Source organism: Numenius arquata, chromosome 11 (assembly GCF_964106895.1).
Source record: "Numenius arquata chromosome 11, bNumArq3.hap1.1, whole genome shotgun sequence".
NCBI classification, from domain to species: Eukaryota; Metazoa; Chordata; class Aves; order Charadriiformes; family Scolopacidae; genus Numenius; species Numenius arquata.
The window spans coordinates 39,137,677-39,163,256 of record NC_133586.1 but is presented as its reverse complement, the minus strand read 5'-3'; the positions used below and the strand labels follow the sequence as shown (position 1 = coordinate 39,163,256).

The 25,580-nt window shown below is 56.7% G+C and overlaps 2 protein-coding genes across 3 annotated transcripts; both read right to left on the bottom strand.

Annotated features, from left to right (window-relative positions):
- Window positions 1-602: 602 nt before the first annotated feature.
- CD74 (CD74 molecule) lies at window positions 603-5,501 on the bottom strand. 2 transcript variants are annotated; one of them, XM_074156771.1, is made up of 9 exons: window positions 5,407-5,501; window positions 3,601-3,776; window positions 3,399-3,490; window positions 3,251-3,304; window positions 2,931-3,026; window positions 2,601-2,691; window positions 1,998-2,186; window positions 1,570-1,647; window positions 688-1,362 (listed from the first exon to the last, which is right to left on the bottom strand). In XM_074156771.1, exons 1-9 carry the CDS (start codon window positions 5,475-5,477, stop codon window positions 1,355-1,357), a joined length of 855 nt encoding a protein of 284 aa, XP_074012872.1. In that variant the 5' UTR covers window positions 5,478-5,501; the 3' UTR covers window positions 688-1,354. The 2 variants fall into 2 exon arrangements, with proteins under 2 accessions (XP_074012874.1, XP_074012872.1); XM_074156773.1 differs by lacking the exon at window positions 1,570-1,647 and having other exon boundaries at window positions 603-1,362.
- Window positions 5,502-11,674: 6,173 nt separating this feature from the next.
- RPS14 (ribosomal protein S14) lies at window positions 11,675-14,944 on the bottom strand. Its single transcript, XM_074156164.1, has 5 exons — window positions 14,917-14,944; window positions 13,570-13,720; window positions 13,099-13,260; window positions 12,548-12,624; window positions 11,675-11,788 (listed from the first exon to the last, which is right to left on the bottom strand). Exons 2-5 carry the CDS (start codon window positions 13,716-13,718, stop codon window positions 11,721-11,723), a joined length of 456 nt encoding a protein of 151 aa, XP_074012265.1. The 5' UTR covers window positions 13,719-13,720; window positions 14,917-14,944; the 3' UTR covers window positions 11,675-11,720.
- Between the last annotated feature and the right edge of the window lie 10,636 nt (window positions 14,945-25,580).

Below are 25,580 nucleotides of genomic sequence, written 5' to 3'. Positions count from 1 at the left end.
GGGCCCAACCCAGGCCAGGGAGGTACGGCAGGGCTCAGCTGGCTCTAGGAAGTTCATAGGCACTGACTGCTTCAAGCCGTGGGGAAAAAATAACTGCTTTCTGCCCGCTCCCCAAGGAAAAGCAGATGCTGTTGCTCCTCAGCTTTGAACTGCATGTTCTTCTAGTGTTGGTTTGTATTTTTTTCATTACTAAAATGCCATGTAGGGGCAGATACTGAGAGCAGGCTTGTGCTTCACCTGCTGCCTCTGCCTGGGCTCCTGGGCTTTGGCGGGTGAGGAAAAAGGGAGCGGATCCTCTTATGCTCCTCCCTCCCAGGCTGTGCAGCCTGGCTCTGGGCTCCACTGGCCAGAGCACAGCTCCTGGTTGCCACCCTCATGCCGGCACAACCCAGGTGCAGGGGGGAGATGGCTGTGGCGCAGGGGGCTGCTCTCCTCCTCTCCCCCCATGCTTAAAGGTGATTTTAGCCTCCTGAGCCATGCAGGGGCATCCAGGGTGCAGAGACTGAACAAGTGATGGGCCAGGAACGGGGCAAGGAATCCTGGGTGGGGGCACAGATGTCCAAGTGTCTGCAGAGATTTTTCTTTTTTTCCCCTTTTTTCTTAAGATCAATTTATTTTTAACCTAAGACAGCTGCAAAGTGTTTGCCAGCACTGCCCTGCTAGAGTTGCTTACAAGGCTTTCTTATTCAAAAGTTTATTTGAAATAATTTGGCTTGTGAGGTCACCTTATAAAGGAACTATCAGATGGATTCAGGAAAATTAGAAGCCCCTCTGCCTCCAGGGTCAGATCCTCTGCCCACTGTTACCCACTGCTGCGGCTGTTCTCCAGCCTGAAGGCAAAAGCTGAAGGTGAGCATCACTCTCTACAAAACTGAGCACTCCACAAGAAAAACCCTCTCTTCCCAGTAATCTCCCAGGGCTTCCACCTACGGGGGTCAGTTAAGAAGCTGGTGGAGGTGGTTTTGCTGCTTTTAATGTTTGTTCAGTGTAAGAAAGCGTTAGTGGCTCGTTTTTCAGCAGGGGTGAGCAATGCTGCGGGTGCCAGTGAGCAAAAGGGAACAGGGCTGTGGGTCTGACATTGCCAAAATCATTTCCCAGCCTGTTTTACCCACCCTCTGAGGAAACACTTGGTCTCCAGCACTGATCCTGGTGGCATCTCAGCCCTGTCTGGTGGCCTGTAGCAGGGGAAGGAAGGGGCCCAACCCATGTCTAGAGGGGCAGGAACGCGTAGGGGTGCCTGCTGTTAATTGTCTCAGAAAAGCGACTTAAGAGCAGAAATGATACAGAGCAAAAAAAAATAAGCCATGGGAGCTGGGATGCTGATGAGGGCTCAGGCATCCGCTGGTGTCCTCTTCTACTCAGCTGTTGGGGGAAGAAGAGGGAGGGAGTCAGTAAGATGGCTCCAGGACCTCCCAAAGCCCAGGCTGCTTTTGCTTTGTCTCCGTCACACCTCCCCAGCAGTGCTTTTGTGCTGCCCTGGCTCTTGGGGCTGGACCTGTGCCCCCCTGCTCCAAGCCCCGAGGGCTTTCCCCAACGTCCCCGGTCCCAGGACAAGACTTGGCCTCTCACCTTTCTCTGCCCCCAGCTTGAGCATGTCCACCCCGGAGAACATCATCTCCTCTGGCTCTGCCGTGGCAGCAGCATCGTCTGCGGGAGGAGGGCGGGAGATGGGTGCTGGACCTCTGGGGCTGCCCCATCGCCTCCCACCCCTCTGAGGGCAGTGGGGGAGAGCCTGTGCCCACCCACGGGTCAGGGGAAAACCTTGACTGTGCACCTCCGCTATTCACTGCGGCTCCCCAAGGAGGGCTGGGGGGGTTTAGGGTCCCCTAAAGGCTGGAGCCTTAACACGTGGGGACCAAAGAGGGGTGAGGAATGTTCTCTACATCTCGGGCACCCTCCTCTCCTCTCCCTGGCAGTTCTCCCTAATCACAAGCAAAACAGGGAATAGCATCCATGCACGCTGCTTGTTCTTCTTTTTCCCCACCCTGGCGACCTACCAGGGCAGTCCAGCTTTTCCCGAGTGGCAGTGCCCTCAATCCTGGTGCCATTTTTGTAGGAGCACCAGCAGTAGCCCGTGGAGGCATTGCACTGCTTGGGGAGGTAGTCGCCTCTCTCATCGCACTGGGGGCGGTAGTGACCTGGCCGGACACCCCCAGAATTGGCCTCCGCCTGGCACTTAGTTTGCACTAAGGGCAATAAAAACAAAGGGGAGACACCGTGAGCCCTTCCTTGGGCCCTTCTGCTGCCCGGCAGCCCCAGCGGGAGCCTTGTATCCAGAAGCAGCTAAATTAAACACAAAAGGAGAACAAGCCCCACCCTGGTGACCTTTCTAAAGCTCTTGGGCTATTCAAGGAGGACCGAGGATTTGGTGTGGTGCTCTGACTTCTCAGACATTTCCTCAACCCAAATGCCCTGCGGGCACCAGCTCTGGGTCCCCACCAAACAGAGGCACCCCATGGGATGAAGAGGTCCATGACTAGTCAGGGGATTGAGGGTTTGGTGGCCTTTGGGATGCCCTGTGCTGGCACCTCCTGGGGGGTGGTTGCTCCCAAAGGGCCAGTCCCAACCCTCCCCAGCTCAGCAGCCCCCATCCCTGATACCTTTCTCAGCTGGGACGGCCTTACGCTCATCCACCTTGGGGTTCTTGGCCATTTCGAACAGCAGCCACTTGTGCATCCAGGACTCAAAGGCCTGCAACAAGGGGAACCAGCATGTTAACCCGCATTGGGGGGGTGCACCACAGGGGAGCTGTGCTGTGAGCTCCAGTTTGGGCCAAGGAAGGTCGTGAGCACCACCATCTTTCTTGGGGTGGGAGTAACCCAAGCCTGGCTCAGGCAGCACTTTGTTTTTCCAGGTGGGGACACCCCAGTACCTCCCCAAAGTGGGGTGCTCCTGGAAGGGGAAGAGTAGGATGGCAGCCAAGCACTGACCTTCCAGTCCACATCAGTCATGGTGCTCTTCAGGCGCTTCAGGTTGTCCATCAGGTTGTCCTTCAGGTCCGGGAACATCTTCATGGGGTCTCCTTGCTGCAAAGTGATCACCATGATGAGACAGGGCAGAGAAAAAACGAGGTAGGAGGGGAGAACTTCTGCTTATATCAGCCAGATGGATATTGCAGGAGGCCGGGAGCTCCTCAGGAGACTCCAGACCCAGCCAAGAGACAGCTTGGAGCTGGAAGCAGAAGGGTCCCATCGCCTCCTGCAGCACAGGGGGGCAGCTGTGGGGTGAGAGGGGGAGTGGGGGACCTTACCAGCAGGATGTGCTTCACTTGGTCCTCAGTCTTGTTGCTAGCGGGGGCCGTGCCCTTAAGAGAAAAGGCAAAGGGGCAGTGTGAGGGCTGGCAGCAAACCCCGGGGGCAGCCAGCGGCCAGTGCCAAGCAGCCGTGGGCATCTCTTACCATGTTGCCTGCAGAGGGAGCAAGAGGCAGAACCCTCATGGCCAGGGGCGTGTTCACCATGGCCATCTTCATCTTGCTCACCGGCTTGGCACCTGCCGAGGAAGGAGCAGTGTGAGGGATGCTGGGTTGGGTGGTCTGGAGGAGACTCGTCCCCTCTCCCCGGCCACCCCACCACCACGCTGGTGCCCGTGGGGCTACTGACTGGCGGGCAGCTTCCTCTGCAGTGCCTCCAACTGCAGGGTCTGGGAGGTCTTGGTCAGCTTGCTAATCTGCCCGTTCTGCTGGTAGACGAAGTAGACGGTGACAGCCTGGCCGGCGATCAGCAGGGCCACCAGGATGGAGAGCGTGGAGAAGGCGGCTTTGCGGCCCAACGTGGACCTGCAGGGCATGGAGAGAGAGCTCAGCCCCAGCCACCGGCAGCAGGAGATGCCCTCATACCCTGCCATCACTGTCCTCCCCCCCACGCCCCCCCAAAAAAACCCTTCTGCAGCCCATGTCACCACCCTGCGCCTCCCCAAACACGCCCCCCCCCCCCCGAGGGGGTTTGCAGCCAGACAAATGCAAATTCCCCCGTCATGGCGTGGAGAAGTGAAATCTCAGCGTGAAGGTCATTCCTCCCCACTGAGGGAACCGAAACCCACTGCGGGGGGGAGGCAGGGGGGGCACTGGAGGGTACCCGAGGAGCGTGTGGGCACACAGGGGCTGCGGGCAGGGCGCTGCCGGGGGATTTGGGGGCACAGCATCGTTCTGGGCATTGCCTTTTGAAGGCACCTGAAGCCTCGCTGGTCCCGGGGGAGCAGAGGACGTAACCCATGGGATGCCGGACTGCACTTAATTTTTAAAATTTGGTGCAAAAAGCGAAGGTGGTGGCACCCCGAGCACACGGGCAGCAGCAGGGGGGGTGTCACAGTGCTGCCATCGCACTGGGACACCAAGGGAAGGAAAAGCCAAGCACCATGTGGCCACCTGCCCTCCTGCCAAGGCCTCCCTGGGCCAGATCCTGCCCCCCTGGGGCAGACGGGGTGCTGTGGTGCCCCAGGGAGCACCCACCTTCCCCCCCTGCCCCACGAATCGGGAGCACCCGTGGGTGCTGCCCAGCTGCCACCGCGGCTGTAGGCAATGTCCCGAGCGGGGACTCGCTGCCCGCATGTCTGCCTAGTGACTGATGATGTCAGAACCTCCAGGGCTTCTGATTGGCTGGAAGTATTTGGGCGGGGCGCCCCCCCAAGGGCGTTGGGGGGCTGGTTGGGACATGGGGGGTGGCCCCACAAAGCCATCTGGACTCTGGGTCCTCTCTGCCTGCCCCATAGCCACATCATCAGCCTGCCTGCCCCATAGCCCCATCCACCCCATAGACACATCCTGAGCCTGCCCCATAGCCATCCTTTGTCCCACCTGCCCCATAGCCACATCATCAGCCTGCCTGCCCCATAGCCCCATCCACCCCATAGACACATTCTGAGCCTGCCCCGTAGCCATATTGTGCCACAGCCACCCCATAGCCACACCTTGAGCCCCCCTGCCCCGTAGCCACATTGTGCCCCATCCACCCCACAGCCACACCTTGAGCCTGCCTGCCCCGTAGCCATATTGTGCCCCGTCCGCCCCATAGCCATGATTTGAAATGCCTGCCCCATAGATGTGCCGTGCCCTCATCTGCCACACCGTGAACCTGGCCACCCCACAGCCACGCCATGTCCCCATCTGCCCCACAGATACAGTGACCCCTCCCTCAACCCCATAGCCACCCTCTGCCCCTGCCTGCCCCACAACCATGCTCTGGCCCCTTCCACCCCATAGTCACACCACGGCCCCCTTGGCTCCACAGTGCCCCATAGCCACAGCGTGACCCCCACCTTCTCACCCACAGCAACTCTAAGCCCCCTTGGCCCAACTCTATCCCCTCCCACCCCACGGACACGCAATGGCCCCTCTGCCCCACGTCCCCATCATGCCCGCTTTGTCCTCCCCGTGCCCCCCTGTCCCCACACCCCCATGACCCCCACACCTGCGGGTGTCCCCAACATTGACCACGCCGCTGCCACGGTCGGAGATGAGGTCCCGCTGCTCCTCGGCCATGGCTCCGCTGTCAGCACCCCGATGAACAATGAGCGCCCCGAGTGCTGCTGCTGGAAATACCCCCCGGGCCCCCACCCTGCCCCGCCACCCCCGGGGGGGGGCCCAAAAAAAAAAAAGCCCCATTGGCTGTCAGCACCCGCATCACCTGTTGCCAGGCAGACCTCTGCTCGGCAGGTCTCCGATCCAGAAATGATGCTGGATCTGGCCAGGAGCGTGGTGGCCACTCTGTGGGACATCGCTTGCCACCCCACCGCCATGGGCAGGTCACGACCCCCAGCCTGGTGACACCCAGTGCTATGGGCCTGGGGGGCTGTGGTACCCCTGGGTGGGGGGCAGGAGGTGGGACACGGGGTACAGGATGTGAGGAGTGGGATGTGGAGGTGGGATGCTGATGTGGGATGTAGAGGTGGGATGCCGAAGTGGGATGCCATGTGGAGGTCTCCCCACACCAGAGGCTGAGCAGGACTCTCCGTGGGGGCACGCCATCAGGGTACACCCCTCCTCACTCACCTTCACGGCCAGGGAAAAGGTGCATTTTAGGAGCCAAAACTCCTCCTTGAGGGTCACTTTGGACCCCCCCCCCCCCCCGGGTGGGGGTGCTTGGCCAGCACCCCTCAGGCTGAGGGGGTAATGATTAAAGAGCCACCAAGTTTCCGTCTCCCCCCCTTCTTGGGACACCCCTTGCCCTGCCTGCAGCAGATTCAGGGTGCTGAACCCCAAACCTGAGAAGCAACCCCTCGAGGGGGGTGAGCTCCAAAGCACCAGTAGGAGTGGGGCAGGGTGGGGGGAAGCATGGGTGTCCCCCACCCCAGCCCCACTAGTGCTATGTGGGTGAGAGCAGCCGTCATCATCCCCCCCCCCCCCCCCCATAATGCTGATTTTAAGTGATTTTATACAAGGACCCGGGGGATAAGACATCCCCGACGCCGGCGCTGTGCCGTGGGGCTTGACCTTGGCGGGCACCCCACATGGGGCCGGCTCCATCGTCAGCACCAGTGACGGCCCCGAAAGTGAAACCGCGAGTGTGAAATTAAAAACAACCAGTGCAGGCATCACTGGTTACCAGGCAGACCTCCCCGCCGGCGGCCTGAGGGACGGACATTGGTGGGGCGAGCACGAGCGGGTTTCTCCCGCGACTCCATCCCTTCTCCCAGGTCCATCCTGGAGCCATCCCACTGGCAGCGCGGGGCTAAGGAATAGACTTAAAAGCATTTCCAGGGAGCGACGCAGGGTTTCCCAGCAGATGCTGCTTCTGGAGGAGAAGCAGGCGCTGGTGGGATGACGCTCCGGCTTCCCGGGTGGGAAAGCGCAGCCCCTGCGCAGGGAAAGGGCTTCGGAGCACGGTCCCATCCCTGGGCTCACACGAGCCAGCTGGGAAAGCCCCCGGGCACCCAGGGGTGCTGGGATGCTCAATGGTGTCCATCAGCTTTGCCACGGGCCACCTGCATCCCCGGTTATTGCCCCCACCTGCATTCCTCCCCACAGACTATTTTGAAGACAAATAACCAATCTGCCACTTTTTAGGTGATGCTGCATTTAGAAACCATCTGAGGTGTTAAAAAAAAAACAAACAACAGAAGGGCAAAAAAAAGAAAAAAAGAAAAAAGACATAAACCCCTTCCATAAGTTTTTCAGCTCCCCCCTTGCTCTCAGCCCACAGCAGCAATGGGGGGCTTGGGGGGACTCAGGTTTTTCTCCCTCCTGGCTGGGGCCACAACCCCCCCCCCGCCCCGGGGCCACGCTCCGGGCACATTCCGTAACCAGCCTCAGCCCTGAGGGGAACTGAGGAAAGCCTGAACAGGAACTCGGGGAGCGAAACCCCCAGCGCTCTCATGGAGCTGGGCCCGGCTCCGCAAACCACAAAGACAGGCGATAAACTGGGGGGTGGGGGAGAGCCCTGCTCCCCCCCAGCCCGGGCAGGCTGAGCCAAACCAGCCCTCGCTCTGCAGAGACCTTTCCATCAGCTTCTTCAGTACTTTTCCCACCCCCGTTTCTGCATCTGAAGTGTTTTAAGTTTATAAATCGATTTTTCTGGGAAAACGCAGACCTTTTTACAGAGCAGTTTCCAGCTCGCCTCACTCCCCCCCGCCCCCCACTTTCTTTCCTAGCCCAAGGCTAGCACCCATCCCAACACAGGCTCATTGCCACCCTGTCACCCCCCCCCCCCCCCCCGGCCCCGGGCTTCACATTTGTGCTGCCCATTAAAAATGTGACAAGGACCACTGCAGGAGGCTGGGGAACCAGCTGGATTTTTTGGGGAAAAGCAGCCATCTGGAGCCAGGAGCAGTTTCAGGACACGGCTCAGACCTGCTGGCTCCCCAGGGAACCCCGACCCAAGCCGGCAGAGCGATGACTGCAGGCAGGGAGGTGGAAATAACCCCACAGGTGTTCACGTGAAGCCATTCGTTACCAGCCAAGCCCCCACCTGGCAGCCTTCAGCCCACAGACCATGTTTGGTGAACAAACCCGCATCTCCTACAGCCCGTGGGATGACACCCCCGGCAGCACAGGGTCAGCCCCGGGCAAACACGAGGGGAATAGCCAAGCCACAGGGCTCACAGGCAAACACAGACTCATCTCCAGGGACTTTGTGGGCTGGGGGTGCGCTGCAGCCCCCGAGCAGCCCCATGCCCTCAGCAGGGCGAGCATCCCTGTCGTGGAGACGCAGGGTGGGCAGCCACACATGTCCCCCACCCACACAGCCATCACCCAGCTGCAGGGGGTTTGCAGGTAATGAAGTTCCTCACAAATCATCGAATGGTTATTTTGGAAGGGACCTTAGAGGCTATTGAGTTCCAACCCCCCTGCCCTGGACAGGGACATCTCCCACTAGACCAGGTTGCTCAAAGCCCCATCCAGCCTGGCCTTGAACACTTGCAGGTATGGGGCATCCACAACTTCTCTGGGCAACCTGGGCCAGTGTCTTCACCATCTTCAGAATGAAGAATTTATTCCTGATATCTAACCTAAATCTCCCCTTTTCCAGTTTGAAGCCATTACTCCTTGTCCCAGCACTACACGCCCTTGCAAAAAGTCCCTCCCCATCTCTCCTGGATCCCCTTTAGGAACTGGAAGGGGCTCTAAGGTCTCCTCGGAGCCTCCTCTTCTCCAGGTTGAACAACCCCAACTCTCTCAGCCTGTCCTCACTGCTCCAGCCCTCTGATCATCTTCATGATCACTCAAGGTGAACCAGCTGGATTCAGGAACCAGCAAGAGCCATGAAGCCCACCCACGCCGCTCAGCCAGGAGAGTCCGTCCTTCCTTCCTGCCTTCCAGCCAGCCCCGGGACATGCACCAGGCAGCCCACTCTGTGCAGAGACCCGCCTGGCTCCCCGGTTTCTCTTCCTCATTCGCCATTTCTCCCCTGGGGGGTTTCACACCAACGTGGGAAGTTGTCTCAAAGATGTCAGATCAGCTAATAAAACCAATTTTTGCTGTTAATTGTGCAGCAAGCCCAGGGAACACCACGGCGAGGGCAGGGAATGGCCTGGACAGCCTGGCACACCCAGCAGAGCTCCTGCTCCCAAAATTAAAGGCCGATAAAGCAAATCCACCTTCCTGCACCACACAAAGCTCCTGGCACCTGGGCAAACCCCAGGGGAGGATACACCAAGCAGGGTAGAAGGGCTGGGTTCCTCCTGCCTCGGGATGGACATGAAGGTGCCAGCTGGTGCTTCAGCAACTTGCTCTCCAAGCCAAGCAAGGCCAATGCCACCACAAGGCTCAGCGCCACTGGGTTCCCGCCAGGTCCGTGCTGCCCAGAGGTCGGCCTGACCCTGCTATGCCAGGGGAAGCCACCAGCCGGGTGAAAATCTCCTTTCCTTCTCATGCCCTCGGAGCGTTAGTGAGGAGACACCTTCCCATTGCCACATCTGCCCTTAAAACCAGCAGGGAACATCAGCCTGGGCAGGGGGGCTGTGCTCAGCCACGGTGGGCAGCAGAAGGGAGACCCAACCCAGCAGAAAACATCACGAACTGCACCCAGAGACGAGACGGGTCTGTTACATTTGTGCCGCTGCAAAGGTCCTGCCTCAGATTATATGACAGTTTGGGTCAGAAAGGACCTTTAAAGGTCACCAACCCCCCTGCCATAAGCAAGGACCTCTTCAGCTAGATCAGGTTGCTCAGAGCCCTGTCCAACCTGACCTGAAATGTTTCCAGGGATGGGGCAGGACATCTCTGGGCAACATCTCCCAGTGTTTCACCACCCTCATTGTAAACAATTACTTCCTTATATCCAGTCTAAATCTTCCTTCTTTTAGTTTAAAACCATTACCCCTTGTCCTGTCACAACAGGCCCTGCTAAAAATCTGCCCCCATCTTTCTTACATGCCCCCTTTAAGTACCAAAAGGCCACAAAGGCCTCTCCAAGTTCCCGGAGAGCTTTCCCCAAACGTACCCCGTGAAGCAGCCACATTAATGTCACCTGGGGCAGAGTTAACACCCACCAGAACAGCAGCAGGTTCCGCTGTATACGAGTACCTAAAAAAAGAAAAACTGAGTAGAGCTGTTAGTAACACGCCACCCCTTCGCCTCCCCCAAACAGCGTCCCCCTCCCCTGCCCATTCCCCCCCACCCAGTTCAGCTCCACCTTGGCTGAGCTGCCGCTGGTTTCGTGTTTTCAACACCTTCTCTACACAGAGTTCAAAGAACACTTCAAGTACAGGAAAACAGCCATTTGAACTGCAAATAGCGCACTTTTAAGACAGCGAGGGAAGTTTATTCTAAAGTTTTCCATGGCCACCTATAAAATTACAAATAAAACACCATGGCTGCGCCAAGGGAAATGCTGGCTTAGGAACATCTGTCCAGGCAGATTTTTTTTTTTTCCACAGAAAGGGGAAGTCATGTATTAAGCAACAGTTTGCAGAAAACCCAGCAGTGTTCAGCCTGCTCACAAGTCCAGCTTTCTTCTCCGCAGCAGGGACGCCTCCAAGAGATCATGACTCACTTTGAAACCACAAGCATCCAAGTAGTTTTCACTACAAAGACCCAAGAGGCACCACGGCTTCGGATCAGACAGCCTGGTTTCCTCCGCTGTGAAACTCATCCCCTTCCACCGCCAAAGAGCTCGACAACTGGGGACCAAGCGTGACAGGAACAGCGTGGCCTGGATCCAGCCCAGTTGAGGAACCGCACCAGAACAGAGGCTGCTCTGAGATCGGAGCGTCTCCAGCACCGAGGGGGGGAAGCCGAGGAGTGGGCAGGTAAAGGAATCCCTCAGGAAGTGTTTTTAGGATGCAAAGGTGGGGGAAAGAGCACACATGGAAGTACTGAAGTTCTCAAGATGTGCAGCCAGACCCTGCCCCAAGAGCCAAAGACACCAGAATGAATCCAATGAAGCCTTCCAGCTTCATTTCAGAGCTCACACATCATGTGCAAGAGTATTCTTATTTGCTGTGTAACTGTGCTAAGAATCCCAAGGTTTTTCAGCCAATTCTGATAAATAGCCACCACTTAACCCAACTCCTGGCCATTTTGCCAGCTCCGGATGAGCTCACTTTCTCATTGCCAAGTCTCACCAAATAGCACATGACCTGCGACCAAGAAGACAAAGCAGGAGGAGATGTAGGTGCCCCCACAGTAGACTCCTGCCGCCTGCACCCCGGCTGCTGGGGGATCGCAGGCAGCATCACACAGCCCCACATCAAAACACTGCACTGAGGGGGACATCACCACGGCACAGGAGGAATTTGGGCAATTTTCTCTCTCTTGCACTGTAGAAGCCACAACTATTCTAACCATCACCTTGACACAAGCATAAAGAACTCGGGTATCTATCTTAAACCATCCTTGTCAAATACTCCATGCCAATAAATCTACTCTCGGTCTAAAATCCTGCTACAGCTGGAAGCAAGAAGAACAGGAGCGATTTCCCAGCTCTCTCTCCTGGAGACCTGGGAAGAGAACATTGGCAAAGGCGGAAAAGGGCATTCATTCCAGGTGATGGCAGCACATTCCGTGGGGGGCAAACACCAGTGCAGGAAGCAGGGCATGACTAAGAGCAAGGAGTCATTTTTCTTAAAAATACTTGGAAGTATAAATACATTAACAGAGCAGCTGAGGGAGCTGTAATTCCAATGCTTCTGGAAGCTCTTCCCATTAATATTCAAACCCACAACAATCCCACCAGTAACAGTGAATCCCTGAAGCCGCTCTGCTCCTGAGCCCACCTCAGTAAGAAAACACACAGCTGAGACGAGGTTTAAAAGAGAGCTTTAATAATGAAAGGTGCAGCTTTGTTTACAGACGACGTCCACGGCGACCACCCTTTCTGCGAGTGCTGTCAGAGGGGATGGGGGTGACATCCTCTGTGGGGAAAAGACAACCCAAAACACTCCATTACCTCCAGAAGTACCCCAAGAAACCAACCGGGCACGGCCACCCAACCCCAGTGGTCACCCTGACACCCTGGAGCTACCCCTTGCAGGCAGAAGGAATGTTCCACAGGAGCCAAGGTATTTGTGAACTTGCCAAGGGCTGGCTACCCTGGGCTTTTAAAGCTTAGGAAGCAAAAATCCCCACCTCCCATCCCACTTAAATGCCACCAAATAGCCACAGCGTTTCCAAAGAAACAGAGGGTGCCTGATACCACTTTCAGAGCAGTCAACACCACTGCTTCTTGTGACTCTCCAAAAGTTTGGGACTCTCCCTCAAACAGTTGGAGGAACCTCACAATTATTGAGTCAGTCTTAAACGGAGACCAGCACGGTCTCTCAGGGCGACGGCACGGCTCCGGCACAAACGCTGCTACGTCAGAGGGGCACCAGCACCCTGCTGTGCGGCTGGGGTTTATCCTGCTGACGGAAACTCGATTTCTGGAGTCTGCTCACGCCACCTCCTGGTCAGTCTTCACTTTAAGAATTTGTTTAAGTTAAATCATGGCTACGGTGCCACCTGACAGGCCAAGCAGAACAGCCCCCAGTCAAGCCGTCATACCAAACGGCATATATGGCTGCAGAGCTCCTTATACTAAATAATCCTTCAAAACTGATTTTTGGAGGTTCTAAAGGCTCTGCACTGATAAACCATGACATAGGCCTCTAGCGATCGCTTTCTCCATCACTCACCAATGCGGCCGATCTTCATTCCAGATCTGGCCAGAGCTCTCAGGGCTGACTGGGCACCAGGTCCAGGAGTCTTGGTCCTGGAGGAGAGAACCAGAACCCATCATCCCTTAAGTGATTCAGAAGTCGAACACAGTTCACAAACAACTGACAATGTTAAAATCACAGTTTCCCCACCCCAAAACATCTAGATACCAGAACTCACCCTCCTCCTGTCCCCAGACCCAAACCATTCACAATGAGCCACCAGACACTATCACTCTGAGGTAACGCACCTTCAAGTTGACAGCACCTCCTCATCCACTACCGGGTAAGACAGAACTCAACTCCGTCAACTGCTAACACCCCTTCGGAATGGATTCCGGCGAGAGATGACATCAGCCAGTCACCATACAAAGCGACAAACGCCCTTGGGGTCAAGTTTAAAGTCAAATTCCTGGGGTGCATCTACTTTCCCAACGGAGGTGGTGCAAAGAAGGGATGCGGTGCAGTCTGGTGTGGCTCTGAGACCGGACACATCCTCTGGGAATGCCAGGGCACCCCCTCCAACGTACCTATTGCCACCGGTGGCACGCAGCTTGATGTGCAGGGCAGTGATGCCCAGCTCCTTGCACCGCTGGGCAACATCCTGGGCAGCCAGCATAGCCGCGTAGGGAGAAGACTCGTCTCTGTCTGCCTTTACCTTCATGCCACCAGTCACACGGCAGATGGTTTCCCTACAAAAGGGAAAGGAGACGATCAGAGAAAAAGCCCTTCCTCTTTCCTCCCCAAAAACCAGTTCCTGGGCACAGAGAGAACCTGTTCTTTTGAATGTTACTGGATCAACAAGCTGCCACCCAGCACCTTGAGCACAATATTCATCACAGAGGAGTGCACCAAGCCATCCGGTCTATGTTCACACACACCACCTTATAGCTCAGCAGAAGCTCAAGGATTTCAGTGGGACCTCCAGCCAAATCTAATTTCTGTTTTCAAAACAGAAGGAGCCAGGTACTGCAGGGAGGCGACCGACGTTCTGTACTCACTTGCCAGAGAGATCAGTCACATGGACGAAAGTGTCGTTGAAGGAAGCAAAGATGTGGCACACGCCGAACACATTTTCTCCTTCAGCAACCTGAGGTCCCAAGCTGATGACCTGTTCTTCCTTCTTCTCCTTGCCCTTACGAGGAGCCATTTCTGAACAACAAAAGGGAAGTATGTGTGATGGTGGATTTCTCAGCATCCTCTTACCAGATTTTACAAAATTCCCTGCTACTGCAACCTTTTACCAAGCAAGACAGACGTTAGCAAAATGCAGGTAGCAATTTTGGGGTATAAGTGGACTTCTTATAAAGCCCAAGATTCCCAGCTTTGCCGTATGCTAGCAGGCAGGTCACCACCCACAACTGTTCAATGGAGTCTCTCCTGCTGCACTTCACAGCAGGAGCTACCCAAGCTGTGCTTCATGGCAGCTGATGTCCCCAGAAACCACCACAGAAGGGAGCCCCCTTCCTTGATAACCAGCAATGCTGAGCGCTTTCCCTTGCTCGTTTATATGACTTTATGGAAAGAACATACCTAACCAAACAATTATACAAGAACCGGGTATTGTCAAAAAGCTCTGACACTGCAGACCTTTAAAGCACTACCCTAGGTTCTTCTGTGTTATTGGTCTCCTAACCACGTCCTCGGTACTAGCCCCGGTCAATCGTCTGCCTCTGGAACCTACACCCAGCTACGGGAGAGGGCAGAGGTGGTTGTCGGCAGTGCCGGGGGATCCCGTGCATCTGCTGCGAGCAGGAGAAGGCGGCTCCCTATTGCCCTCTCCTGCCAAATACCAGCCACGACTGGCACCTTGCACAGGAGAAAAGCCCAACGCCTTCATTAAGGAAATCATCCCAAGCACGACCTACTTTCACCCACAGGCCGTACCCCGGCGGTCCCCTCTCCACAGAGGGCAGCACTGACTGTTAAAGCAAAACAACGCGCCCCCTGCTCTCCGGTACTCGCCTGACACCGCACAGGACACGGCCCCGGCCGCTCAGGGAGGAGGCTCGCACCGCCGCGCTCCGGGCCCGGGCTAGTCCTCCGCCTCGCCCGAGCACAAAGCCGCGGCCTCGCCCCGCAGCCCGGCCTCCCCGCTCCTCCACCAGACCCGCCCCGGCCGCCCTCCATCCCCACCCGGGACCGCCGGCCCTCCCCTGGCCGCCCAGCTACGCCAGCCCCCGGCTCGCCGCGGCCTAGCGCCCCGCTCAGCAGGCTGCGCCTCCCCGGCGGCGGGCGCGCTGCCCCGCGGAGCCCTGGGCCCTGGGAGGCGAGCGGCAGGCGGGAGGGCGACGGCGGGGCGCGGATAACAGCGGATGGCGAGGGATACACCACAGCCCCACACTCACCCGCGTCTCTGCTCCGGCGGCCGCCGCTGGAAAGGAAGCGGCAGGGGTCAGGGGGCGGAGGTCACCGCCGCTCACCCGGAAGTGGTGGCGGGAGGCGGCCGAGGGCCACGGGGGGAATCGGCGTTTCCCCAGTCGCCGGCGCAGGACGCTGCCCCGATCCCGACCCCGATCCCGCCGCGCCGGCCGCCGCCGTGAAACCGTGAACGACGCTGCCGAGGGCAAGCCGGGCCGACCTCCCCAAGATGGCGGCCTCCTCCTCCCCGAGGTCCCTCTCAAGATGGCGGCGGCCACTGGCCGAGGGTCCCTCCTCAAGATGGCGACGAATACCCCTGACAGAGCAGTGCCAGGAGGCGCTTTGGAAACGCAGGCCTGAATCAGTTTAAACAAACAACTGGAGGAGAATCAGTGTAATGGCAGCACGGAGCCTGCTTCCTCTCGGCCATGCAGCCATAGTCGGTGCCTCCTGGGTTCAGCTAAAGCCAGGCCGTTCCCCTTCACTCTGCTGTTAGGCTGAGCACTGTGAGGTGTCATGGCGGTCCCTGCCCTGTCCTCAGGCAGGAGCCCTCCCAGCCAGGAGGCGTTTGGGAATTTACCCATACAGGGATGCACATAGAGGTGCTAATGTGTGGAAGTCTGGAGTATTTTCTCTTAAGGAGCTAACGAGAGATTTTTTTACACATAATTCTATGTCAGGCGGTTGATGTGAGTGGTGTAGACGTTGCAGGTGTGAGCGACGGTGGAGGGACTGCCTCCTAGAGCAATCAGCGGGGGAGATTTTTTCCACCTCTGCAGCAAACAGAATGTAAATCCGTAAAGTTTAACGTGAAGTTGGTCCAGCAAGCGAATATTTTCTGGTTCCAACTGATTTAAAGGGGACTCAGGAGGGTTAAGATGGGAAACGTCAAAGACCTTTGGAAAAAGGTCTTACCTTCCCCTCCGGGGAAGCAGAGAACTTGGAGCCCAGGGGGACTGGGTGGTGGGTGGCAGAGTGGGAGCCCACCCAAGGGTGCCTGGGTGGGGAAGGGTGTTCAGATTTCCACCCAGGAGCTGCCTTCAGAGCTGGTCTGACCAGAGGAGAAGCCAATGGCTGCAGATATATTGAGGGAGACTCCTTATAATGACTCCGCTGGTGGGGTTACTCAGTCCCAAGGCCTGAAAAGACACTGTCAGGGAGGGTCCAGGCCCTCTGCTCGACTGACAGTGTTTGCTGCTGGCCCATAGGAACCTTCAGACCCTCTTCTCATGCCCATCAGCTCCACAGCTCTGGGGTGCTATGTGTTTTTAGGGCAGTATCCACATGCCCAGCAAAGCTGACGTCTTTCGATGTACCTTTTCCTTTCTCTGGCCAAGCATCATAGAATCCTTTGGTTGCAAAAAACCTTTAAGATCATTAAGTCCAACTCTTAACCCAGCACTGCCAAGTGACCACTAAACCATGTCCCTCAGCACCACGTCTACCTGTGTTTTAAATACCTCCAGGGATGGTGATTCCACCGCTTCCCTGGGCAGCCTGTTCTAATGTTTGATAAACCTTTCAGCGAAGAAATTTTTCCTGATATCCATCCTAAACCTCCCCTGGTGCAACTTGAGGCCGTTTCCTTTTGTCCTATTGCCTGTTACTTGGGAGAAGAGACTGACCTTGCTACAGCCTCTTTTCAGGTAGTCGTAGAGAATGAGGTCTCTTCTCAGCCTCCTTTTCTCCAGGCTGAACAACCCCAGTTCCCTCAGCTGCTCCTCATAGGACTTGTGCTCCAGACCCCTCACCAGCTTCGTTGCCCTTCTCTGGACTCACTACAGCACCTCAATGTCTCTGTGTAGTGAGGGGCCCAAAAAAGTCCCTCCCAGGTCCAACATCCTCCTGTAACTCATCCCAGGTCCCTCCAGGATGCGAACCTCCAGGGAGAAGAGGTTTGGTCCGTAAGGCTCCCTGCTCCCCTGCACCCTCTTGTGCTGGGCTTCTTCCCCAGGAAAGCTCTCTGTGCTCACGGGTGCCACCATAACGCCTGTCTTGACCCCTGGGCCATCTTCTCCTGCTCCTCTCTTTGTTAGCAGTTTGCTGCTGCGTTAGGAATCTTCCTGCTTAAATATTGAAGGAGAGGCTTTTAAAATATACATTGGCAGGAGTACTGTAATTCCAGCCGGGGGCTCCAGTGACACCAGCCGTGGCCTGATTTAAAGGAAGGGGCTGGCAGCAGGCGAGCACTGCAGAGCTCAGCCTGCCTCGGGCCACGTGTGCTGTGATGGCTGCGGGTGACCCATCCAAAACGGAGCTGTGGGGGGAGCCAGGCAGGGTGGGTTTGTCCCCAAGGAAGAGGACAGGCTGTGACAATCCTCCACGAGGCTTGCACCAGCCCTGGAACAGATGCAAGCCAGAGGCAAGGAAATGGGCAAGCCTCCACTTATGGGGTAACAGGCTGAAATAACCTCATTAAAAGACAAGCTTCTAAAAAAACACCCAACCCAGCGGTTCAAAATCCACCCCAAATCAGCTGGGAGCCAGGCTGCTCCTGGTCCCTCCCAGCTCTGTGCAGGTTGGGACTTTCTCTACTCCCCGGAATGAATTCTTCTCTTTCTTGTTGCTTTTCCCGGTCCTGGCGTGTCTGCAAGGGAACTGCCTGCCCTGCAAAATGTTCCTGGGGCTTGAATGCCAGTTCCAGCCAGGTTGTCCCAGCTGCCAAGGACAGCGCTGAGAACCTTCCTGGGCTGGGATGGGTGAGAAGGGAGACACCAGTCAGGGGCTGCAAGGATTGTGTCCTCCAGCCTGGCCAGGAAGGATGCTCAGGCCACAGTGGGGTCAGTGCCAGAGACGATGTGTATTTGCTTTGAGAAATCCCCCAGATTTAGTTCCTTATTGGGTAATTAACATTCCAGCTGCTCCTTGGTAATAGCCTCTCCAGCCCATGGGAAACCCACAGGCACAGTGACGCTGCAGGCGGATTTCATAACTCAGCCAGTGACTAAACAAAAAAAGAAGCCCGAGAGCCAAGGCAAATGGAAACGCTGCTCTTGACCTCTTCTCCCTCCCGGAATTTGGCCCTGGTGTAAACTGGTCCTGGCTGAGAGGGGTCAGTGGGAAGCGACTGGCCTGACCTGCGAAGCCCTCGTCTCCGGGCTTCCCGCAAGGAGGAATTTTTGGTGCTCAGATGTCACTGTTTCCGTGGCTGCGTCTCATTCCCACGAGCCACTGGTCCAGTGGCCTTACTGGTGGCCTTGAAACAGAGACTGGAGCTGGAAGAGGCCAAAACTCTCCCTGGAGGCTGAACTCTTACCTTCTGCCTGGTACAGAGCAGGGTCTGCGGTTGGGGCTCTCACAGGGCTGGTGGGTGACAGCTCCGGGCCCCTCAAAATGGCATCTTTCCTCTAACAGCCCCAGCAAAGAGAAATTCAGGAGTCCAAATGCAGTCATTCACAGGTAAAAAAATAAAAGCGCAAACTTTTCCATTCTCTTTTAAGGCCGTTTTTAGTTTCAGAAAGGCCGTTTGTGCATGCACACATGTAAAATGATGTGTCAGAACCAGGCGTAAGAAGATTAAAAAAGAAATCTCCAATGCTGAAGTTAAAGCACTTAAGGAATTGGCAGAGACTTCAAGAGCCGGTTTCTGGCCCTAACGAAGCCGGTGGAAGTGCTGCCACAGACTTCAAGGGGACTATAATTTGGCTGTAACTCAGTAGGGAGCTGAAAGTGTTGATTAATAAATTGGAGACAATGTGGAGGAAGCGCTGAACTTCTTTCCGACAGATGTGCTGAAGAGGAGCCCGTAAGTTAAGGCATGCAGGAAAGGAACTGGTTTCCTTTGTGTTTGCAAACAGAAGATGGGGGGGGGGGAAAGCTACCTGATACTCATGTAAAATGGTAGAGCTGATATTAATAAATACCAGTGCTTTTCTGAGCAGCCTTCTGTTTCCAGGGAGTAGGTCATTCTTTAAAAAAAAAAAAAACGTATTAGCAAATGCCAGACCAAGCATTCAACAAATTCCTTTTTCTCAGAAGTAATTATTCAGTGGAAAACTTTACCGCTGGAGATTACGGATGCTGCAGATTGTCCTCGGAGTGTGGTGCGTGCCTTTGATTACTCATCGCTGGCTTTTTTGCTCGATGATTTGTGCATGAATCGCCTCTGCTAAAACTCTTGACGGAGGTTAGCATGGCCTCAGAAAGCCATTCCCGGTGCAGATACGTTTTCAGGCTGAGTTTGCAAATCATTTAAGGCTGCAAAAAAAATTAAAAATCCCTTTAATACCCTTTACAGCAGTTCGCAGTTGAAAAACTTCCTGCTTGTCCCTTTTTGTTTTCAGAGCTTTCAAGTAACTTTGGCTTAGGCAAGATATTCAGAGATCTTCAGAGACAAGGCTTGTGAGGGAAGTGAAATGTTTAAGGATAAGACGTCTTTGACTTCAATGAATGCTTTGGAGTGCGTTAGAAAATTTGCAGCCATAATTGTCTGCAATTCTTTGTGCCTCCTTCCCTACGATTTCCTTTCTTCTTTTCTTTTTGTTTGTTTATCTGCCTGTTTCATTTGATTGAAATTGCTTCCTCGTCTCCTGTTGAGTCGGAAGCTCTCCCAGAGCGTGGCTGCCAAAGCCAAACTCAACAGACCTTCTGCCGCGTCTCATCCCCACGGGCTGGACACCAAACTTGTCCCCGGGGGCTGGACATGAAAGCTGGTGGGGTCTTCTTCGTGCACGCCATCCCTCCTCATGCAGGCGGTGAGATGGAGCCGGGCGGCTTGTGCTGGTAATTAACATGGACCGGAGCATGTCCCCACATGCCGGTGGAGCCCCTGGCAGCCTCCATGGGGGGGGCAGGGGCAGGAGCGGAGCGGAGCGGCTGAGCCACGTCAGGCTCATTTTTCCCCTCTGGGAGGAATGAAGGGAATTCTGTGTGTGTGCTTGCAGGTCCAGGGGCAGCCCGTGACTCAGATATGTACCCTGAGCTTGGAATCGGAGTGGAAAAACTGAAATGATGTGATGAACTGGTGGTCTGAAATCACACTGGGGTTCTGTGTCTGGGGAGGAGGATGGGGATGACTTGAGACTGAACTGGCTTCAAAAATCTGTCACGAGGGGTGCACGCACACTGGGAGAAAGATAAGAGGACTCCTTGTAGGAGACATCAACCCGGCACGCTGGTTACACCAAAGGTGCTGCCTGGGCCTTATGATTTGGGACAACCCGTCGTGCTGAGGAGCAGCTGAGGGAGCTGGGGTTGTTCAGCCTGGAGAAAAGGAGGCTGAGGGGAGACATTCTTGCTCTCTACAACTCCCTGAAAGGAGGGGTGTAGCTGCGGGGGGGGGCGTCTCTTCTCCCAAGTAAGACGTGATAGTACAAGAGGAAACTGCCTCAAGCTGTGCCAGGGGAGGTTTAGGATGGATATTAGGAAAAATTTCTTCACCAAAAGAGTTTTCAAACATTGGAACAGGCTGCCCAGGGAAGTGGTTGAGTCGCCATCCCTGGAGGTATTTGAAGACGTGTGGATGTGGTGCTGAGGGACGTGGTTCAGTGGTGGTTTTGGCAGTGATAGGTTGATGGTTGGACTTGATGATCTTAAAGATCCCTTCCAACCTAGACGATTTTATGATTGTATGATGCTGTGCTTGCCCTGGGGAACTCCCTGCCCTGGAGAGCAGACCATCACACACTCCCCGGTCCCGGGAGGGATGGAAGGAGCCCTCCCCTGGGAGATGATGGAACGGCTCACGGTCATCCCCGTCCCCCGGGGACCGGAGGGGCTCCCATCTCGGGTTCGGGAGCTGTGCCAGGCGGGGGATAAACGGTGTAAGGACGGCCCCGGGGATCCGCCGGGTGCGGGGATGCCGCTGCCCTCCCCAGCCCGGTGGGGAGCCAGCCCAGCGCGGCCCCCGGGGCGGCGCTGCCGGGCCGGGGCCGGGCGGCGGGGCGGTGCCTGGCCGGGGCGGCGGGCGGGACGCGCCGAGCGGGGCCGGGCCCGGCGGAGCCGAGCGGAGCGGAGCCCAGCGGAGCGGGTGGCGGCGGCGGCGGCCTGGCGGAGCGCTGCGGGCCCGGCCGGGCAGGCAGGTACGGGCCGAGCGGGGCGGCGGCGCAGACAAAGGGCGGGCGGCAGCGCGGGCCGGGACCCGCCGCGCCGGGCTGGGGGAGCCGGGCCCCGCCGCCCTTCTCGGATCCCCCCGCGCCGACCCGCCCCTTCCCCTCGGCGGGTTGCCCGTTGTGCCGTCCCCCCCCCCCCCCCCCCCCCCCCCCCCCCTCTTCGGGAGGAGCCGGTCGGGGCCGGGGGTCCGGCGGGGCCTGCCCCGGGGCGGCGGAGCCCACCTCGCCTCTGCTCCATCAGGCCGCGCGTCCCCCCGTGTCTTCCCACCCCTCCCTCCTCCGGGAACGGGGGGCTCTGGAGGAGGAGGCGAAGCCGTGCCGGGGTGCCCTCGGCCCGGGCATCCCCCCTGGGCGGCGGGCAGGGATGGAGGGACGAAGGGAGGTAGGGAAGGAGGGATGGATGAATGCACGCTGGCTGCTGCCCGAAAAGTCGTGGCCGAGCTGCAGCAGGGGCGCCGAGGGCGAGGGGTGCGAGGCCTAAGGCGTCCCCGCGCTGGAGGAGTGTCGGTGGCGTTAGTTAAAAATAATAAAGGATTGCAGGAGGTCAGGGCAGCGTGGCTGAAAGCCGGTTTGACGCCTTTCACACGGTTTGCCCGGTCTGGCTGGAGTCCCCGTAAAGCACCTTATCGCTCCCTCTGGAAGGGCTCCTAGCAGTTACCCAGCCACCGGTCAACTCCTGGGCCTTTCATCCATAGCTGTATTTATTTTTTACCCCCCCAAGTCTTTTGTTTTTTGCCTCCACTGCTTCACAGGCAGGCTGTCCCCGTGATGCCCGGCGGCGCAGAAGCCGGCTTGGCCACCTTTCAGCATCACCTGGAAGGCTCTGCGTCCCTCCGAGGCTGGTGCTCGCTCCCAGCCCTGCGATCGCATCCCCGCGCCGTGGCTCTTCCCTTCTCTCCCCGCGGTCCCGGCCGGTGCCACCGCAGCACACTGTGGGGCTGGTCTTCTACCAGCGCTCGCAGGGTTGGGAAGCCAGCGCCTTGCAATGCAGCTTTGTCACCGACAGCCTTGAAACAGCAGCTCTTCCTGCAGCAAAGCAGCATCTTTGTTACTTTAATCTCGAGAGTGTTTTTTAGCAGGGCTGGGCTGGCGCAGACGGGGGAGGCGAGCTGCCCGGTGCCTGCTCCTCTCGCCTGTGCACGGGGACCCTGGCCGAGGAAGTCGTCCTTTTCCAAATAAAACAACCAGGACGAATTCAATAGGAAATAAGTTCCTTGCTTCTGAGTGAACTTGCCGTGGGTGGAGAAGAAGGAAATTAAACAATAGAAAAAACGTGCGGGGCTTTATACGGCAGGAAAAAAAAAAACCCTCAAACTCACTGGCCTCTGGTGGGATGGCTGAGCATCTTCCCTTCGCCTGTGTTGGTGCTCCTTTTCGGTGAGCATGGCGAAGGTGATGGCAGTGTTCATGCTTCCCGACACCCCTCCATGTCTGGGGCATCTATGCATGGGTGTGGGGAAGCCAGGACCTCCCATGTTACCGTCCGGCTGGTCCCCAAGCAACCCCGCAGGGTCACCTCACTCAGCACTGGTGCATGCCATGCCACCCCACTGCCTGCAGCCCCCAAATTCCTCCCTTCCCACCTGGAGTGCTGGCATGGGGCACGGATGCTGACGGGAAAGCTCACGTCCATGAAGCCTTTCCCGCTTCCTGCAGCTTTGGGAAGCTGATGGGTCCAGCCTGGTTGTGTTTGGGTGGGGATGGAAAACCCATCCCGGCCAACAAGGCTTTTTATTACAGGTTGTTTTGGGGTTTTTTTCCCCTCTTTTCTTTCTGCGCAGCGCTGTCAGTACTCTAGAACAGGACATATTCGATGCGCTATTGGTGGTAATTTAAACAGAAGAAAAAAGATGCCTCACAAGTCAAAAGCTAGGCTGGAGCGAAGAGGGAATGATTAATACTTTTTTCAGTAGTGTGTCATAGTGAAGTATGGCATGGCTGAGCGTGTCCCTGCCGCAGAGTATCACCAGCACCGCCTGCCCCTCTCCACCTGTGGCTCTAGCTTTTATAACCAGGTTTGGTTTTGGGGGCATCTCTGGGTGCCTGGGCTGGGGACAGAGGGCCCACTGAGCATCACGTGTTGGGGGCTTCTGGCAGGGCGCTGGAGATGGACCTGCTCTCTCGGCTGTGCTCTGGGGCAGGGTCATGGAGAGCTTTGCTTAAAGGGAGTTTTTATGGAATTTTACCTCCTAGATGTACCTTATTGAGTTGTTTTTATGTTTTTGGCTGTTGAGGTAAAGCCTGCTAGAATGAGGCCAGACTTAAGGCAGAGAGAGAAGCAAGATATTAAGAAGATATTAAGCTCCTATATCTTGTGGTTGCTTCATGGCCGTGGCTGGGGTTCCCAGTCCACCTCGCCGATGTTTCCAGCCCTGCTCTTGAAGGCACTTTAGGACCTCAGAAATGCCCTTGGCTTCCTTGTGTGGTTTTGGCCGAGGTGGTAGCATTGCTTTGTGCATTTTTACGATGTGCCATCGTCACGCGTGCACCGGTGGCTTCGGAGCCAGAGACAGGGGAAGGAGGACCCGGGTGGAGGGAAAGCATGTTGCTGCTTTCCTGGAGACCACCTCAAAGCCTCGGGGGCTGTGACAACTCAGTCTTCAAGTGGTGATGCCGCCCTGCACACCCCCTCTGTGCCCGTCCCCAGGTGTGGAGGAGCAGGACAGCCCTTGTGCCGGGACCCCTGGAAGGGCTCGGTGAGTCATGCAGCGCGGACGTGGGGAGAGGGCGGCCTGCAGCTTATGATTCATGTTGTTTTCCTGAAAAAGCCACCGGCTGCAATGGCAGAGCTTGCAGAAGACGAATCAATATCGAGCCGTAAATCCCACACGTGACTGTCGGCCGGGCAGCAAGGGGGCTGGTGTTGGGAGCACCTTGGTTGCCGTGTCCTCCCCAAAAGCATCAGGACCTTACTGCAGCTCTCTGGCCGGGAAGGGGCTAAGATCCTCAGTGCTGCCTTCAGGTTGTTTGAGCCTTCTTGGAGGGGTTTAGGAAGGTCAAGAGATTCCCGAATGTGAGGTATCCTGGGAGGAGCTGCCCTGGCATTTAAGAGGGGGACATATCTGGAGTTTGGTCCTGCTGCTGGTGTGGTCCAAAGCCATGGAGATGCAGGTCTCTTGTAGAGACCGAGGCTCTCTCCCAGGGGCTCTTGTTGACAGGGAACCCAAAATGTCTTGGAAATGTCATCGCTGATGTAAAGCAGGGAAGAAGAAGAAGTGGTTTCTGTCTCTCTGGGCTTGGGCATGTTGAGGGTTGGATGTAGAGCGAGGGGTGTCCCTCTCAGCTCCCTCTGCCACGTGGGGAGATATGTGTCTCACTCGACAGCTCTGTGTATGGTCCGGAAGGATGACAGTCCCCAGGTGTCCCTGCTCCATGGGACAGCATGCTGCTCTCTTGGCTCTGCCTCCTGTGCCTTGGACTCGGCAAAACCCACATGCCTTCTGGCTACTTGCGAGCATCTCGCCGAGTGTCTGCTTCTTGACACCGTCTGCTTCTTCACAGCCTTACACAGCCCTGCAGCCCCAGGGCTTGGAGCCTGAAGAAAAAAGGGCTGCGTTAAAAAGGGTTAATGGCTCAGTCCTGTAATACGGCTGCAAAATGCTATCGATGCCTGAAGTCTAAATGTACGGCTCAGGCCATTTTCTATCTCCTCCAGCAGCCTCAATTTATCCCTTGGCTGTGCTGGAGCACCTCTGGCCTCGTGGATTTACATCGGAGAGGGGAGTAGAAACCAGGAGGGAGGGAGGGAGGGAGGGAGGGGTGTGTGGTACCTGGTATGGTTTGGGGATGCTTTGCCTGGCGGCTGGATGGGGACATGGGAGCCTATCTGAGGGGGGAATGTCCCCAGGAAGACGTAGTGATGTGTGGTAGTCGGTCCCCTGGCCACGAGCTGGTGTGCGTGGGGCAGGCAGTGTGGCACTGGCATGGAGGGGCGGTGGGGCATCAGAGGTTGGTTCCTCGAGCGTTTTCTTTGCCTTGAGCCCCTGCAGAGGGGAAGGAGAGGACAGGGCTCACGCTGTAGCCTGGGAGCCGGTAAACTAAAGCAATTTCCCGGGGAAATGCTGCTCAGTTTGTGCAACCTCAGACATGGATCTGGACACCGGGGAGGCAAGAGGCAGCCCCGATGCTGTGCTTATAGGGGGCAAGCGTGGGCTTTACCAGGGGTGTCTTAGAGGGTGAAAACAAAACAGATCTTGCAAGCGTCTCCTGTGCTCTGCGCCTGTTCCTGCTCTCTGCATTTCTCCTGGGTTGGTGGGTATTGCAGCCTCTGGTACTTTTTTAAGTGTGGCAAAGTTTGCGTGCAGAGGTAATGTCTTTTATTAGCCTAACTAATACCTTTAGGAAAAAACAGATGTGCTCTTGGGCCTGAGGAATGTTTGCGCGCCCAAAACGTGTCGTTTTTTCCAACTTGTGTCCGTTGGTCTAATAAAAGATCTGACCTCCGCCTGGCCCGGCCATGACCTTAGAGTGTGCTGGCCCTGGGAGCATCCCGGCCGCGCGTCAGTGAGCATCCCGGCCTTTTCCCAAAGGACCTGCCAGCCCGGGAGCCGTCGCAGGAGCATGGCCATGCTTATCTGCCTTCGAATTCAACACCGGCTGCA

Coding starts and splice junctions, on each gene's coding strand:
- CD74 (XM_074156771.1), bottom strand. CDS start 5,477: ATGGCCGAGGAGCAGCGGGACCTCATCTCCGACCGTGGCAGCGGCGTG. Junction 3,305..3,398: donor CTCCCTCTGCAGGCAACATG/GTAAGAGATGCC, acceptor TTTTCTCTTAAG/GGCACGGCCCCCGCTAGCAA. Junction 1,648..1,997: donor GGAAAAGCTGGACTGCCCTG/GTAGGTCGCCAG, acceptor CTCCTCCCGCAG/ACGATGCTGCTGCCACGGCA.
- RPS14 (XM_074156164.1), bottom strand. CDS start 13,718: ATGGCTCCTCGTAAGGGCAAGGAGAAGAAGGAAGAACAGGTCATCAGC. Junction 13,261..13,569: donor GTGACTGATCTCTCTGGCAA/GTGAGTACAGAA, acceptor TCCCTTTTGTAG/GGAAACCATCTGCCGTGTGA. Junction 12,625..13,098: donor CGTGCCACCGGTGGCAATAG/GTACGTTGGAGG, acceptor TCTCTCCTCCAG/GACCAAGACTCCTGGACCTG.